This window comes from Aythya ferina (genome assembly GCF_964211825.1).
Source record: "Aythya ferina genome assembly, chromosome: 5".
In the NCBI taxonomy this organism is placed as follows: domain Eukaryota; kingdom Metazoa; phylum Chordata; class Aves; order Anseriformes; family Anatidae; genus Aythya; species Aythya ferina.
The window spans coordinates 23,910,490-23,925,970 of NC_140301.1; the positions used below are offsets into that span (position 1 = coordinate 23,910,490).

The 15,481-nt window shown below is 34.9% G+C and overlaps 1 protein-coding gene across 3 annotated transcripts in view; it reads left to right on the top strand.

Moving 5' to 3' along the window:
- Positions 1 to 15,481, top strand: part of STXBP6 (syntaxin binding protein 6) — a 110,721-nt gene that overhangs the window by 80,745 nt on the left and 14,495 nt on the right. For all 3 annotated transcript variants that reach the window (XM_084520494.1, XM_084520492.1, XM_084520493.1), the window contains exons 3-4: positions 8,382 to 8,512; positions 10,276 to 10,441. In XM_084520494.1, coding sequence (XP_084376620.1) covers positions 8,382 to 8,512; positions 10,276 to 10,441 — 297 coding nt within the window. The remainder of the gene's footprint in view (positions 1 to 8,381; positions 8,513 to 10,275; positions 10,442 to 15,481) is intronic.

A 15,481-nucleotide genomic window follows, 5' to 3' on the forward strand; every position in this document is an offset into this window, starting at 1 on the left:
AGTCATTGATTCAGTTCAAAATCAAGGAAAAAGCATAGTTTTAAAAATCATTTTTTTTAAAAAAAAAAAACCTCCTGCAAATATCTATTCTGTTGCAATGGTTCCTTTTACATTCTAGAATCTTAAGTCATTGAGCAATTTATTCCAGCACCTGAAGACTGTCCAGTTATCTAAGCAAACTTACAAATGGAAAACTATTCCCTAATACAGTACTTTTTGTGAGATACTGAGAACAAATTGGAACTTCAGTTTTCCAGAGCCTCTTCCTGCCCCTCAGGACACTTGCTGTGAGGTTCAAACATTGTTTTCAGGCTGATGAGGTAATTCCTAGTGTACTCCCTGCATGCGGATGCACATCTGTTAAATTGTATGGGAATTATGCCAAATTCCACTTTTTAAGAGAAGTACTTAAGTGGTATTGTCTTTAACCATAGTTGCTGGTGCTGAAATGACTAGAATGTAGCAAAAAGAATATCTCGAGACACCTTCATGGACATTCAATGTGGTCAATATTTTCAGACTTGATTTCTAATGTAGATTGAAGTGAGATTTCCTGAAGTATGCATGAGTGTTTGCAAGGCTACGTAAAGTATCCTCGGCAATGTTTGTGTAGGTTGCCGTCTTCATTTTAATGAAAAGAAAGTGAATAATATTGAAACTGTAAGTGATCCAGGCTAATTCTCAGTCACCAAATAACTTCTAGTTTTGAGGTGAGGCTCCACCATGCTCAATGAGGTAAAATGCTAATGCAGAATGCTTTTAGCCAGGATCAACAGTAGTTCTGGGCTGGTTGAGAGGTCTTTGATGATGATTTTGGTCCCTGGGTTGTAAGGAAGTTATCTTTCTTCCCTGGGACATGGCAGACATACCTAATACCTTTTTGTGCAGCCGCAATGCCTTGGTAGATAGATCTGTCTGAGCACTATCTTGTTCCTCTTAGCTAGATTTTAATTTAAAAACATCTAAAGAACTTTTTTTTTCTTTTACTTTTTTTTTTTTTTTTTTTTTGTATTTGAATGGAAATAATTCGAGTTGCAGTTGACTATCTGTGTGCAGGAAAAAGGAGGTGGGAAGAGTTTGAAAGTTGGCTGCTCTGCAATGTGGAATAGTAAAAGGCAATTCCAACAAAACCTGGAAGTTCAGTCGTCATTCTGGAAGTGAATATGTGTTTAATAAGATTCCTTTCCAAATATTTGCAGTTAAGCAGAAGCATTTTCTCTGGCTATAAAACAAAGTCTGCCATTCTTTCCACTATTAACTGCATCTGTTTATACAACTATGCCAGAATGAAAAACAATTACTTTGGTATCAATACATTAAACTATATAAAGAATAATTTTAAAAAGCCATTAATTTATAACTGTAATGCTTCTACTTCTCTAGCTTTAAAAGTTTGGTAGGAGTAAAAAAAGAGGCTGTCAAATTGCAGTGGCTGGATTTTATATGATGTTATGGGAGTGGGGGGTTAAAGTGATTAAATAGGCATAAAGAAAAGCATTTATAAGGGCATGTATATACATTGTTCTGTGAAAATAAAAAATGGAAAACCAGGTGAAAAACTGAAGGGAAGGGCACTGGTAATGGGAAAGAGTTTGCTGTTAATGCACTTTGTGGTATGTTTGGAAAGCATACACGCACTCATATATCACTTCACATTGTCTTACACAACATAAACTGTGTTTTCATGTATGTATTGTAACCCAAAGTATTTTTTTCCTTTGAAGACACAACAAAAATATTCCTTAAATTGTATGTTGAACAATGTATGATTAAATCTTACTTAGAGATACATATTGCTTCCCTTGCCATATATTTTATCTGAAAAGCAGTGAGGCTGGCATCTTATTCTGGACAGTAATACAGAAGGTGTTTATTTAAGCAGGTGGGTAACAAAAACTGTTTTTTGTTTGACCTTCTGGGAAGGACTCCGGGAAAAAGTATGTGTTTAAACTTAGGATTGGTTTGCCTCTGTTGCATTTGAAAACTTTTCCTTGTATTTTTCAAATTGGTGTCAAAACGTACTGTCATGCCTGAAGAAATGGAAGAAATTCATCTTTGATTAAACTGCTGTGTATTTAGGGTCATTGACATCCACTTGCCCTATTTAGTAAGTGGAGAAGATGGGAGCTATGCAGCTGTTCTATGCTTTTAGCTCTTTACATTTCTGATGGTGACAAAAAGCAGAATTGCCAAAGAAAGGAAAGAGGAAAATGGGTAAAAGGAGGAAATGCAATTCTAAGAAATGAAGTGACTTACAAGCCATTTTGACACCTGGCAACCCTTGAGGAGCAAGCAGGCATTTAAAAAAGCCCCCTATCCCTTGCTTCATTTTTAGCTCCTTTTGCTTATTTTTGGTAAGGATTCAAGTCTTTCTCAGCTCACACTGTTGAATGGAAGAGTAAATAGGAAGTGCAAGATGCAGAAAGTCAGGACTTGTGGGAGTGCAAGACCAAGAACACAAGTTTTAATTTGTGCAGTGCTTGTGATAACTACCAATGCAAAATAAGGATGAGAATAATATTGAGGTGAAAGTTTAGTAGGTATTTTGTGACTTTGGGGGAGGTGATGGAGAGGTAAAGTCTGTAAGGTTCTGGAAAAGTACAGAAGATCCTGCATATGTTCTCTTCTCATTCTGTTAATACCCTATGTTGTTCAGGTATCTAACCTGGAATCTCTTCTGTCCCACACACTTTTTAAATTAAACCTGTTCCCCAGAAAAAACTCCTTTTTTTTTTTTTTTTTTTTTTTTTTTTTAAGAAGCAAGATGTAGAAATGAGCTGCAAAACCGCAGACAGTGCTCGCAGAAGTACAACTAGTCCCAAGAACTATATACAAATAACTATATGCAGTTCCGAAGAACTGTATCTGCATAGAACTCTTAGTGGGACTACCTATTTTCAGTTGCGAGCATTTTTTTTTATTTTTTTTTTCCTGTGCCTAAAATTAATTTTGGAGGTGACCTGGCTACTTAGTAGCACTGCTGTCTCAGAGCATCTCTTTGTATTAGTAGCTGAGGTCTAAGAACAGTGGCGGGTCTCAAGGTTGCAGGAAGTTGGACAACCACAGTGGTAATGCTCAAAGTTCTACAAGAATTAATTTGGTCCCTGTGTTAAATCAGTATTTAGTTGCAAATGCTGAAAACTGGAATTCATAGCAAAGCTCACAACTGTCATGTGAAGCTGCCTAGAAATAGTTTTCCTGAAATACACATGGTATGCGAAGAGAATTTCATGCATCTGGTCCTTATTCTTTAGTACCTAAGTATGCTAGAATGCACCTTATTTAATTAATCAGCTTTATTTGTCTGACTGTTGAAACGCTATTTGGGGAAATTTGGGAAGTCTTTTATTTGAGCCTTTGTCCATTTCCAAAATGAAATCTGTTGTGTGTTTCTTTAAACATTTGAGACATTTCCATCAGTTACTCTTGCCTTGTTCTCTGAATACAAAACCTCAGACTTGTGCAATGGAGAAGCAATTGAACAGAGGAAAAGAAAGGTCACTGTTCTTTTGAAGGTCAGAAACTACAGATCACCTGACTAACTAGTAGCCATAGCTTGCTAGAATTCTGCACAAGACTGTCAGAATTTTAGTCAATGAGCTTTTGCAAGCGCATGAAACGGTTGTTCCTTTGGAGGCTGGTACTGAAGGGACTTGTTGAATTAGAATTAGATTTAATTGCACAAACAGAACTCTGGAGGGAAAAGGCAGCTTTTCAATATGTAACCCTGGAGAACTGAAAAATATCGAGGAGTAATTACCTCTTTCACGGTCTGTTCATAACCTACTTTTTTTTTTCTTTAGGAGCGGGGTTTAAAAAGAAAGCATTTCTACCACAAGTGCCAAGTCATTTTTATTTATTAGAAAAAATGTATAAAATCTGTATCTGATATTAAATACTATGTTAATAAAAATGTGCTGCTTCTTTTAAATTTACTGTTTTTATTGTGATTAACTGAAAAGTTTCGAAAACTCTTGGCATCTAACTCTGAGAAGTTTTTGCTTTAGGGCAACAATTCTACAACAAGGTAGGAATTATTAAATTCTAGATGCAGTGACAATGAACTTGCATCACACTGCCATGGTATCCAGTTCAACATTTTCCTCACCAAAGATTTATTTTGAAGAATTTTGGTGCAGTTATTTAAGAAATTATCACTTCTCATCCTTTTGTCTTTTCTGTACATGATGTACATTTCAGAAAACTGACAAAAAAAATATATTCTGGGTTGCAGATGCAATGAATTTTGACTGTGACTTTTTTCTGCCTTAGCTTTCTTTCTGTGTGAAGAGCTGTATAGATTCACTGATTCTAGTGACATGTGGCACTGGATTCTAGCTTAGGTCTGGAGTTCAAATACATTCATTTTAGTGTGCTCTAAGTTATGGGAGCAGTGACTTTATTAACTGTCACAACATGATCTAAACTTAATTATTTCTGCCTCTTAGTTTTGATCTGCTTTTGAAACAGAGTGTTTTACTTAAATACATGTCCTTAAACTTTAACAACATCTTTGAAACTTAATGCTGTGTCTTATTTTTATTTATGACACAAAAGAGTTAGTAATGTCTTAAATCCCAGAAGTAATGCTGTTTCTGGCTCAGTGCTTTTTGGTTATTTGTTAATATACTGTTCTGTATACTGTTTTTTTCTTTTTTTTTTTTTTCCTTTTCTTTTCTTTTAAGGAAAGGTCCTCAGTGTCTTCAGTTGTAAATTGCTATAGTTGACTTTTCACACATTCTTTCTTAACTTAACGTTACGTGTATATTCCCAGAAATCAGATAAATAAATCTGTTTTCCCTGTGTCATCATCAGATGCACATAAATACTGTGTGGACCTATCTATTGATGATTTTCAAGCAAATACGTTTTGTCCGCACTGTTCCAACTTCATATTTTCAAGGTCTAATGTTCTTCTACCAAAGCAAACAAACAAAAGCAAACAGTAACACACACACGTACGCACACACACACACACAAAATTGAAGCATAATTTTAACATTGTCTCTTATTAAGGTAGATAAAGATTTTAGCAAACACATCTGTATGACTTGTCAGAAAGTGTGGCTAGGAGCATGTAATTGCTTCCAATTTTTTTCAAATTTTTTCAGATCTATGAAAAGACTTCTTACATGTTTGCAATTTAACACCCACTCAGTGGCTTGTGTGAAAGTGCTCTAGTTTGCAAAGCAATGTAATGAGCAGCTGGTGAGGATGGCTTTTCCAGCTTCAAGGGAGTCTGTGCAGAGTTTTAATGACTTCCATGCTACTGTCAAGCTGTCATGGAGGCTTTAAATGAAGGCTTTAAAGCATGTTTGGTGGGTTTGTTAGTAGTTGTGCTTAGAATGTTCTGGAACATCTAGCTTTTTCCCCTAATACAGAGACACAAAAGGTGAAATGCAACTAAGTCTATTTTGCTGCAGACAGTAATTACAAATGAGAGACCTAACGCAAACTGCCGGTATTCCAGGAGTGGCACAACAGCTAACTTAAGACCAAATTTTTATCTAAAACAACAACTGAGATGTTCAAGAGCCTTGTAAGTTCCGTAGGACTCAGCCTTTCCAAGCTTTAGTGTGTTGTGGATGATATAGGACCACTCTTCCACTCAAGATGTTTTTATACTTTATCACTAATAGGAATTTTCAAGACTTGCTGAAGCTTAGACACTCAATGTGATCTTTTTGCTGAAATGCTGACTACTAGCAGCTCCAGCTGAAGAGAAAGCTGCTGTTCATTGATTGTTAAAAGTGCTATACAAAGAAATTTAAATAATTAGATTATTCAAATAGGAAAATGTAAACTTAGCCAAGCAATACATGGAGTTTTTGACATTGTTTCACCATCAAATCTGTAAAATCTGATATTTTTCACCTTGAAAGAATAAATTACCTCTGTTTTGCAAAAACACCAGAATGTATGTCACGTATGAGCCTTCAGAGCAGTGAGAAGTTTGTTGAAATCAAATTTAGGGTTGTAGATCTCACAATCTGTTATCCATAAGATTCTGAGAAAAAAAAAAAACAACATTTGATTATACGATTGTTTTGTTTAGTGCTTCCTATTTTTAAATGCTTTGTTTTGCAACACTGCTGGTGTTGATTTTATACGTGGCTTACATATAGTATGCATGTTTTTACTTTTAACATGTCTAATTCAGCTGTATATTATTGTGTAAATTTTCATAGAAGTGAATAAACCACAGAAGGAATAAACCAGAGATCCTAAAATTTGAGCCACTCTTAGATAGCCTTCTACTATTAGTATTACATAGAAAATATATGGAACTGAGTCCAACATAAGAGAAAATGTATGGAACTAAAGTTTCGTATTTCAGAGAGGTCCAAGCATTGAGACCATTGAGCAATCGCTGAATCTTTAATACTCATCTCACTCACTTCTAGTCTTTGCATTTCAATAGTTATTCTGATCTAAGTTTGCTGCTACTTTTCTGATACTGTGTTGATTTCCCCTGTTCTGTAACATTTGACCTGCGATTCTGAATCACATGCTATGTCAATTTGATTCTCAGTGTTTCAGCTGCTGATTAAGAGACTTCTGGCAATGTGTTCATTATATTGTCATCAATAATCTTGTCAATTTATTGAGTCCAGCTGTGCTTTCTAGTCTGAGGTAATTTCTCAGAAACAATTATCTACCATGTAGAACATTAATATCTGATTTGATTTAATGTACTAAATCTTCCATGTAAATAAATTTTCTGTTAATAACAAATTAAGTTCCCGTAAAGCTGCTTAAGCTTTTACCATAGCCATACATTGAAAACACATAAATCTGAGATCTTGAAAAAGAACTTATCATATTAATCAGAAATTCTGTTCTAAAGTACATTGAACATCAAGCCATGGACCTCTGCAATAGTAAATTTTCATCCTAAAAAGCAATGTTAGCTCTTTTCACCATGTGGAATGATGAGGCATTACATCAATATTTAGTTACTGTACACCTGTGCCCCTGAGTGCAGAAGCGTATGCAGTATGTGTCTTCAGCTTTAGAAGCCTGTTAGCTTGTTAGTTTTCCTGGTAATTTGGGTAAAGTGAGTGCACAAAAAGAAGCAATCCTTACTACATAAGTCTTGATTATTTAAGAAGCCTTCTAACTGCCAGCATCTAAAACCAAAGAGGAAAGTAACCATTCCCAATACTACTCTTTTTGGAAGGCCATATGGATTAAAAGGATTTTAGGAAATAGATCTTAGCATGGAAAACAAATAACACACTAGCCTTAGTATACTGTGTGGTACAATCATTCAAAAAAAAAATTATTTTTTCACTGAGAGTGAAAATATGTTTTGAAGTTGACTTAACATACATCAGCAGAAAAATAACATGAATGTAATAGTGAGTGTGATTATATAAAACACCTAAAATTGTTTTAAACAAATTTGCAGTGGTTTAAAGTATGTGTAGTTATACTGATGAAAAGAAAATGCATTTGTTTAGAGAGAAAGTATAGTACAGGAAGCCATTTTTCCTGCTGTTGAAAAGTTATCTGTAATGTTTAATTACGCTTTGAATACCTGATGCTGAGTCAAAGATGCACTATTTTGAGTATTTTATATTGACTTTTTTTTCCCCCAAAAGCAGAACTTTCATGTATGACTTATTCCCATTGTTTATAATTTTTAACGTACTTTGTTTGTAACATGCAAGACTGTTCTTTTTTATGGGCTTTGATTATGGTACCTACTATTTGGAGGAACAGGATGGAACGATTTCCACAGGCTGTTTTTGGTTTGGTGGGTTTACTATCTTAGTGCAGTAGGTGTGTATACTTAAGTCTGACTGTAACATGGGAATTGATGTCATAGATGTTAGATGAATGAGAGCTACATGTAGCATCTTATGAAAAGACTGGAGAAACCTGTAGCTTTTTCAGTGCTTCACCAATATTGAAGTCAGTCCAAAGTAATAGTTAAATAAATACATTCATGCGTATATGGACAGTTGTCATGTTTGTTCTCTTATCTTAAAAAAAAAAAAAAAAAAAAAGAGAGAGAGAGAGAAATAAACAAATAAGAGGCTGTATTTGAGAATTAGCATCTTTAACTCAGCATCAGGTATTCAAAGCGTACTTAAACATTAGCTAATTAGCATGGTGAAACAAAAATACTAAGGTCACAGTAAAAATGCAGACAGGAAGAGCTCAGCTTTAGTTATGTTTTTTACAAACCGTTGGGAAATAAAGCTGATAATGGCTGTAGTGTATCTAATTTTGAGTTGTATAACGCTTGTGTGAAATTGTACCATCACATATAGAAAATACACTGTCAAAATTGCTACTGATATGGTGAACTAAACAACACGTTTCTGAAATATTAAACCCATTTCAGTTGCATGCTTTTTCTTTTATATGTTTAGTGACAAACAAGAAACCAGCTCAAGCTTCTATTACGAAGGTCAAGCAATTTGAAGGCTCTACATCTTTTGTCAGGAGAACGCAGTGGATGCTCGAGCAGCTACGCCAGGTCAATGGTATAGATCCTAACCGGGTAAGTCTGAACGGTTATGGCAAATGAAAACTGAACTTTTAACACCTGATTCACAAATCAGTTACATCTTTCATTATTCAAAAGGCAGATGGAATGATGAGATACAGGATTAAATGCAAACTCTCAAAAAAGAAATAACTTAGTGTGGTATGTGAAATAGATTTTAATGGGAAAGATGGGAGGAGGCCAAAGCTCATAATCAGGTATTTTCTTCTTTCCTTCCTGTCTTCCCCTACTCTTCCTCCTGTTCACTCTCTTCTTTGTAAAGAAAAATAAGAGCTGTGTTTGTCTTGTCTTCAGCTATAAGCCTCTCGGGTTCCATTTTGGCATGCAGCTGTGTTGTAAGAGAAGTAAGCAGAAGCAAAGACAAGAGAGGTTACTGAGGTTCAAGTGCATGGAAATATTTTGAATCTTGCTTTTTTTTCTAGGACAGTCCTCTCCTCAGATTCTTCTGCAGTTTTTATCATTCTGTACAAAGGGCTGTGATGTAGTTTATCTGCTAGTTTAAATTTAAAGCAATTTTTTTCTTTTTGATTTAAAACAAAAATTAAAGCAAACAAAACTCCACAAAGTGTTTTGGAACTCCTTCCAGAAAGTTTGCCTCAAACATATTTTTTTAATGTGGAATATACAGAGTGCCTTGAGCTGTCTTGACAAAGCCACACAAATATGTAATAAGCTTACGAATACAAATCAGAAAATGATCACAAAGCAACTTAACCATGTTCGTTGTACAGCAGAATGTTTGTAGATAACTCCATTGGTTTGCTCAGGGCTGTGCTCTGATCAGCTGCCTAAATCTTAGCGGCTTAGTGGTGCAGACTGCTGTTTCAGTATAGTCTTGTTAACAAAAATGAAGCCTTTGGAGTTTTGTGGAATTTTCTTTGAGTAAAGGAGCACTGAAAATGAGAGCAATGATAATACAGATATGGGATATGAGTTTTAGGCCCTTTCCCATCAACTGTTAAGCAGCTCTCTAAATAGCAGCTTGAGATACTTTCACATTGAAAGTCCTATCAAATTCTTCAACTTATACGCATTCCTCTAGGACTTGTTTTCCTGTGATTCCTAGTGCCACTGACTCAAAATAGTTTTTTGTATTAGTTTACGAAATGAATTCTAGCAAATATCACTAAATGTATAGCAGCAGTACTCTTACAGAATCCATTTACTTTTGTTGTTGATGCATGGTACGGAGGTGGGGTGTTATTTTATTCTGGCAGTGCTCTTTTGTTCTTGTTATCTTGAGATCTATACAACAGTTTATGATAATAAGTTAAATACAATAACTGCAACTTGCTATTTATTTTCCTTTTTTGGGTGAATATAAAGAGCAGAACCACATCTTCTATAATACATTGCGAGAGCAATTTTGAGACTGAGAGGCTGAACACATTAAAATAAAAATGCCTATGTTAATACAGAAGAAACATAGTAACTATATATCTGTAGCTAAAAAGGATTTCTTATGAGATTCCAACTTCTAATTCCTTGGTCTAAAACCCATTATTTTCAGGTATTTTTTTTCATAGCTGAATATTCCTCACTAAAAGAAAAAAAATATCTGCGAGAAAAAATATCCTGCCTGTGTTTTCATCCAAAAATGTGCAAAAGAACAATAATCATAGGATGGTCTTTAGTTGCATGATCTTTGTCTTTTTTTTCCTACATAACTGCTTTTTAAACAATGGCAGCTCTACATCTTTTTCCAAATCATTAATAAAACCAAAGTAGTAGTAATGTTTCGTTTTTTTTTCTTCTAGGATTCCCCAGAATTTGATTTACTATTTGAAAATGCTTTTGACCAGTGGGTAGCAAGCACAGCTTCAGAAAAATGCACATTCTTTCAGGTTCTTCATCACACTTGTCAGCGATACCTGACAGACAAGAAACCAGAATTTATCAACTGCCAATCTAAAATTATGGGAGGTAAGTCAGTTGAAGCTGGAGTACTTACAATTGAAGCTGGAGTACACAACCATGCAGTTGGACATGAAATGATTTGCACCTGAGTTATTTTATGTCCAAATGAGCTTGCTACCTATCTACATATTGAAATCATGGGTCTGAATACGCTGATTTCACAGTGGTGAAATACAGGCTTCACAGTTTCTCCATCAAGCACCACTTCAAATTCTTACAATATTTTTTTCTTATGTTTAGTTCTAGAGGTAATATCCACTACCTCCCTTGTGAGAAGTCATTTTTCTCCCACTCTTAGTAGCATTCAATTTGTTTCCAAAAATATTTCTGGGCTGCCTGGAATATTTCCCACCCAAAATCTGTTCTACAGGGTCATTTCCTAACAAGTGTTCCCAAAAGTGTTTATTACCAAGTTCCTGTAGTTTTTTTGAAATTTACTTTGATCTTGACAGAAATCAGTTAAGTTTTATTTTCATAATTTGTTCATCCTAAGGTATCCGTCTGATGTCTATCCAGTATTAGACATCAGGTTTAAAAAGAAAGAAATAAAGGGAGAGGGCAGACACAGGGGGACACCATCTGGTCGATATATAGAATTGTTGTTTACCATCTACTTCATGAACCACAAACACTACTTTTGGGGAAGGATTTTTCACTTATTTCACAAAATATTCTTTGGGAAAATAAAGCTTACGGAAGGTAGGTTACCTTATTTCTAAAAATAGTCACCTTTTTATCTGCTCTAAACCAGAACACTTCTAAAACCTTTTATGCCTTCTCTGTTCCACTCAGCTGGAATAAAAAGTTACTTTTGCTTTTTCATTGAGTTTTGTAACATTTGATATCTCTAAACTGTCAGAGATGCACAGGCTGGCTTGGGGTTTGGTTTGTTTGTTTTCCCCCAAGATATCAAATACAGATACTGCCAGCCTTACTCAACTCTTTCTGGTAGTTCTGTCTTATAAAACTAGTATCTGTTCCAGTACACCATCAGAAGTACATTTTGTGCACCCACCTTTGCTTTTACAGCAAAGTTTTGCTGTAACTTTGTCTTCCATACCTTTCTTCTAAAATACCAATGGTAAAACTTGAGGAAGGGGGGGGAATCATCTCCAGTTTGGCGCGTACGTTTTGGGTAGTGACACTGAGGTTACCACCAACTTTGCAGTCAGAGCTGTTCTGTCAATCATATTTTGCTTTTAGTGTCTTCTAAAACTAAGATAAAAGGCACAAAATTTTCTTCTAAATGTCCTTTTTTTTTCCTTCCTGTTCCATTAATCTTCTTTCCATCATCTTCAAAAGCTTTTGGATTACATTATATTTAAAACCTCAAAATGTGTTTATCTTACAGAGGCATGCTTCCTGCGCTGAGTAAAAATAGACAAATAACTGTCATTGCAACTTTGAAATATCTCCAGTTAAAGGCAGCCCTCCTTCATGATATCTAGTGCCATGAAGTTAGTTCGGTTTACTGGTTTATTCTAGTTGGTCAATTACTTTGAGGCAAACAGAGAAATTCAGTGACCAGAAATAACACTATTCATTGACTTTAGAAGCTCTTCTGTTAGTTCACTGGTTCAGATGCTCAGCATCTGCAGTTCTGCTAGTTCTGGTAAGCCCAGAGATGGGCCAACAACACACCAAAATCCAGTTAGTCTGAAACCTGCAGTATCAGAGATCTGCATGAAAAATACAGGGAAGTATGTAACAGATTTCAAATTCATCCTCACTGGAGAAAACGGGGCATCAGTATAGCCAAGCAAGCCAAACAATGTATACCTGAGGATATATCTTGAATTACATTACAATCAGTTTAGAATTTGCAACTCTTCCCCTCCATTTTCCCCTGGTAACTAACCAAAGCAATAGATTCAAATCATTCTGAAACCTTAGCACTGTCAGATTATGGAGGGAGCTTGTCACTTTGTGCCCTTTATGTTTTAAAATAGCCTTCATTTTAAGTGACATTCTTTTGACTTTTCTGGGGGATATGCACAGTAATTTCCTCTTGGATGGTTTAACTTCTAATACCAAACCAGTATGTTTTAAATAAATTATTACAATATATGCTTACGTAATGTTCTAGATATGCACATCAAAGATGTAACTGTAACTATACATATTCTCTTAAAAAAAAAAAAAAAAAAGACCTAACTTCTTCCCAACCAGAACTGAAGATGAATGAACTTGAAGGGTTTGTTTACAAGCTTACTGATTGAGCCTTAGTCCTTCCTAAAGGATGCAAGTGAAGAAAGTGAAATTCATGCTGTTTCTGCAGGAAGTGCTTAAGAGCTTATCCTTAAGTGAATAGGTGTCATCCTGTGGAACTGGAGACCCTCTTCATTGACTTCCTGAATTTACTACACGCATACATGTGCACACACACACACTTCCTCCTACTGGCCTGATTCTTCTTTTCCAGAACTATTTTTTGTGTTGAGTATGGTGTAAGGGTGTAGTCTGTGGAATTACATAGTCTACGCTGTTTTCTGTAACTTGCTTAATGACATTAATTATAGTGATAATGAGAACTGATGACAGGAGTGGGTGCTAATTCTCAGAACAAAGAACAAATTCAAATTTGTAAAGACTGTAATGAGATTCTTCCCTGTATTATCTTGTATGAAATAGTTTATTTTTTGTTTGGAAGAGGCCTCTCTATTGCTTACATGTGATTTCTAGGTGTTGCTTTGGGAAGTGGAAGACAGGCATTTGGAAAGAGGGTTTTTTTGATTCAAGTAGGAAAAACTTTCTCCTTCCATGTCTTTCTGATGTATTGGCTCCAATACTGGCATATGTCTAATCTGAGGCATTGTTGTGTTATGTTAATTAAGTAACTAAGCTAATCATTTTTTTTTATTTAGACACATTACTGATGTTAAAAAAAAAATAAAAAATAAAATAAAATAAAAAAGAGAAAGTTTGAGGTGAGCAGTGAGCTGAATATTTTTATTCACAGATTATGATCATTATAAAAACTTAATTGTTGACCTAATATTAGGCTGATACTAAGAATGCATTTGGTCTTTATATTTCTGGGTAGAACCCTGTAGACACAGTGTTTGAAACCTCAGATTCTGTGCCAGTAACAATTAGCAGTTGCTGCCACCTTTAGACACACATCAGAAGTGCAGAATCCTTGGAAAGACAGGTTGAAGGAAGATATGTTCCTGTATTTTTGTTTGTTTGTTTGTTTTAAGCTTTGTCCTACAAGCTTTGGTCACCCTGTCAATTTAATTAAAATATTCTTAGAAGTTCAAAGTAGTGATATCTTTGCCTCTAACCTTTCCTCTAGGACAGCTGGCAAGAGTTACTAATGGATCGTTTTTTCTCTTCTCCAAAAATATATTGCCAATGTGAGAATAGTAATGAGTTTCTTTTTTCGTAAGCTATTGATGCATCTTAGCTTCAGCGATCTAGGAATAGGGCTTTATGATGTTTTCATTAATTCTTTGGACTTATTTGAAGATGAAATTTCTACATGAAAAAGCCAGTTTGCATTCAGTTTTATAATGCAGATCTATACTATTTTAGAAAGTAGGCCACTGGGTCTTATTTCCAAATAAAAACAAGGACAAACAGTTATTGCAAGGCTGTATTTTGGAAAGCAGATTTCACAGAGGTTTTAAAGTTTGCTAGTAACTACAAGCTTTAAAGCAAAATATTTTTGTTCATGTTGTCTGAAAACCTTCTGTATGTTGAAAGAGATGTTCCTGTGGTGGATGATATGTGGTAGAATACCACATTTGGGACCGGTAAACATATAGTAGTTTTTACCATACTGTGCAAGCTTAATGAATAACTAAATGAGACAAATGGAATTAGGATAGGAAGAAAGACTATTGCTCCCCCCCCGCCTCATTCCTTTCACATATCTGATACTTTTTTTCACCTCTTACCTGATATAGTCATAGAAGAAATGTGTGCTTGAGCATATTACCCTTACAGACTTCTACTTGTAAATTAATTCTGTTGCAAGTGACTTTGACAGATCTAAATTTAAAAAAATAAATAAATAAAAAATCTATCACTTCATTTTGGCAGCATTTTGGTATTTTCAAATTACTGACCTGATTAATCTTAGCAATCTTTCTTTATGGGAACTGCAAAATTCTTTGCATTGAGTTAAGATATTTTTTGCCAAGAAAATAAAGGTCAATGTCAGTCTAGAGACTGAAATATTATAAATTATTTTCTTTTTACTGTCAGAGACCATTTCAGGCACTTGCTTTTTTTTTTTTTTTTTCTTATAAAATTAGCTGCTTATATAAAAACATCTAAAATATTAGCTATCCACAGATATGAATATAATAATTTTATTAATATGCAAACTTTGGAAGTAATCTATTATGCTCTTGTTCTTCTGATCATCAAGAAAAGTAGTAATTATTGAGCCCTCATTGTGTGTAGTTATTACAGTTCTCCTGTTGCAATACTACATATCTTTGAGAAGGTGGTAATGCATACTGGTAGATAAACAAGTACACAGACCACAAGTCTGATCCACTCTGACAATTATATTTACTTACTTGCTGTTTTTCTCTCCTTTATAAATCAAATACAATTGATTTATAATGCAGTGCTACTGAACTGCTATATTTTATCTGTAATATGTTCCAGCACCTTTGAGCCATAAGCTTGTTTGTATTTTGTTTTGTTGTGTGTCTGTGCCTCTGTTGTGATTTTTTTTTTCCCTAGGAAATTACTGCATTTAAACTGAATGTGTTGTTTATTGTGGCTTGACAGTTACTGTACTGTTGGTTTGGGTGTTGTGGTTTTTTTTGTTTGTTTGTTTTTTGGCATGAATTCTGCTTGAAAAAATGCTTGTGTGTGAAAGAAAGTGAACAGTCTGTAAAATCAAATTGACAGAGAAATCAGTTTCTGAATGTCAGTCATGTTAGGAATCTGATTCCAGGACGAAGTAGTGTCACAGCTCCATCTATGACAACAATAAGCTTGTGTGGTTCCACTGTTGCAGTTCAGTGAAGACAAGAGATCACAGCCTCCAGTTGTAATGAAAGTTACTGTATCTGAGATAAAATACAA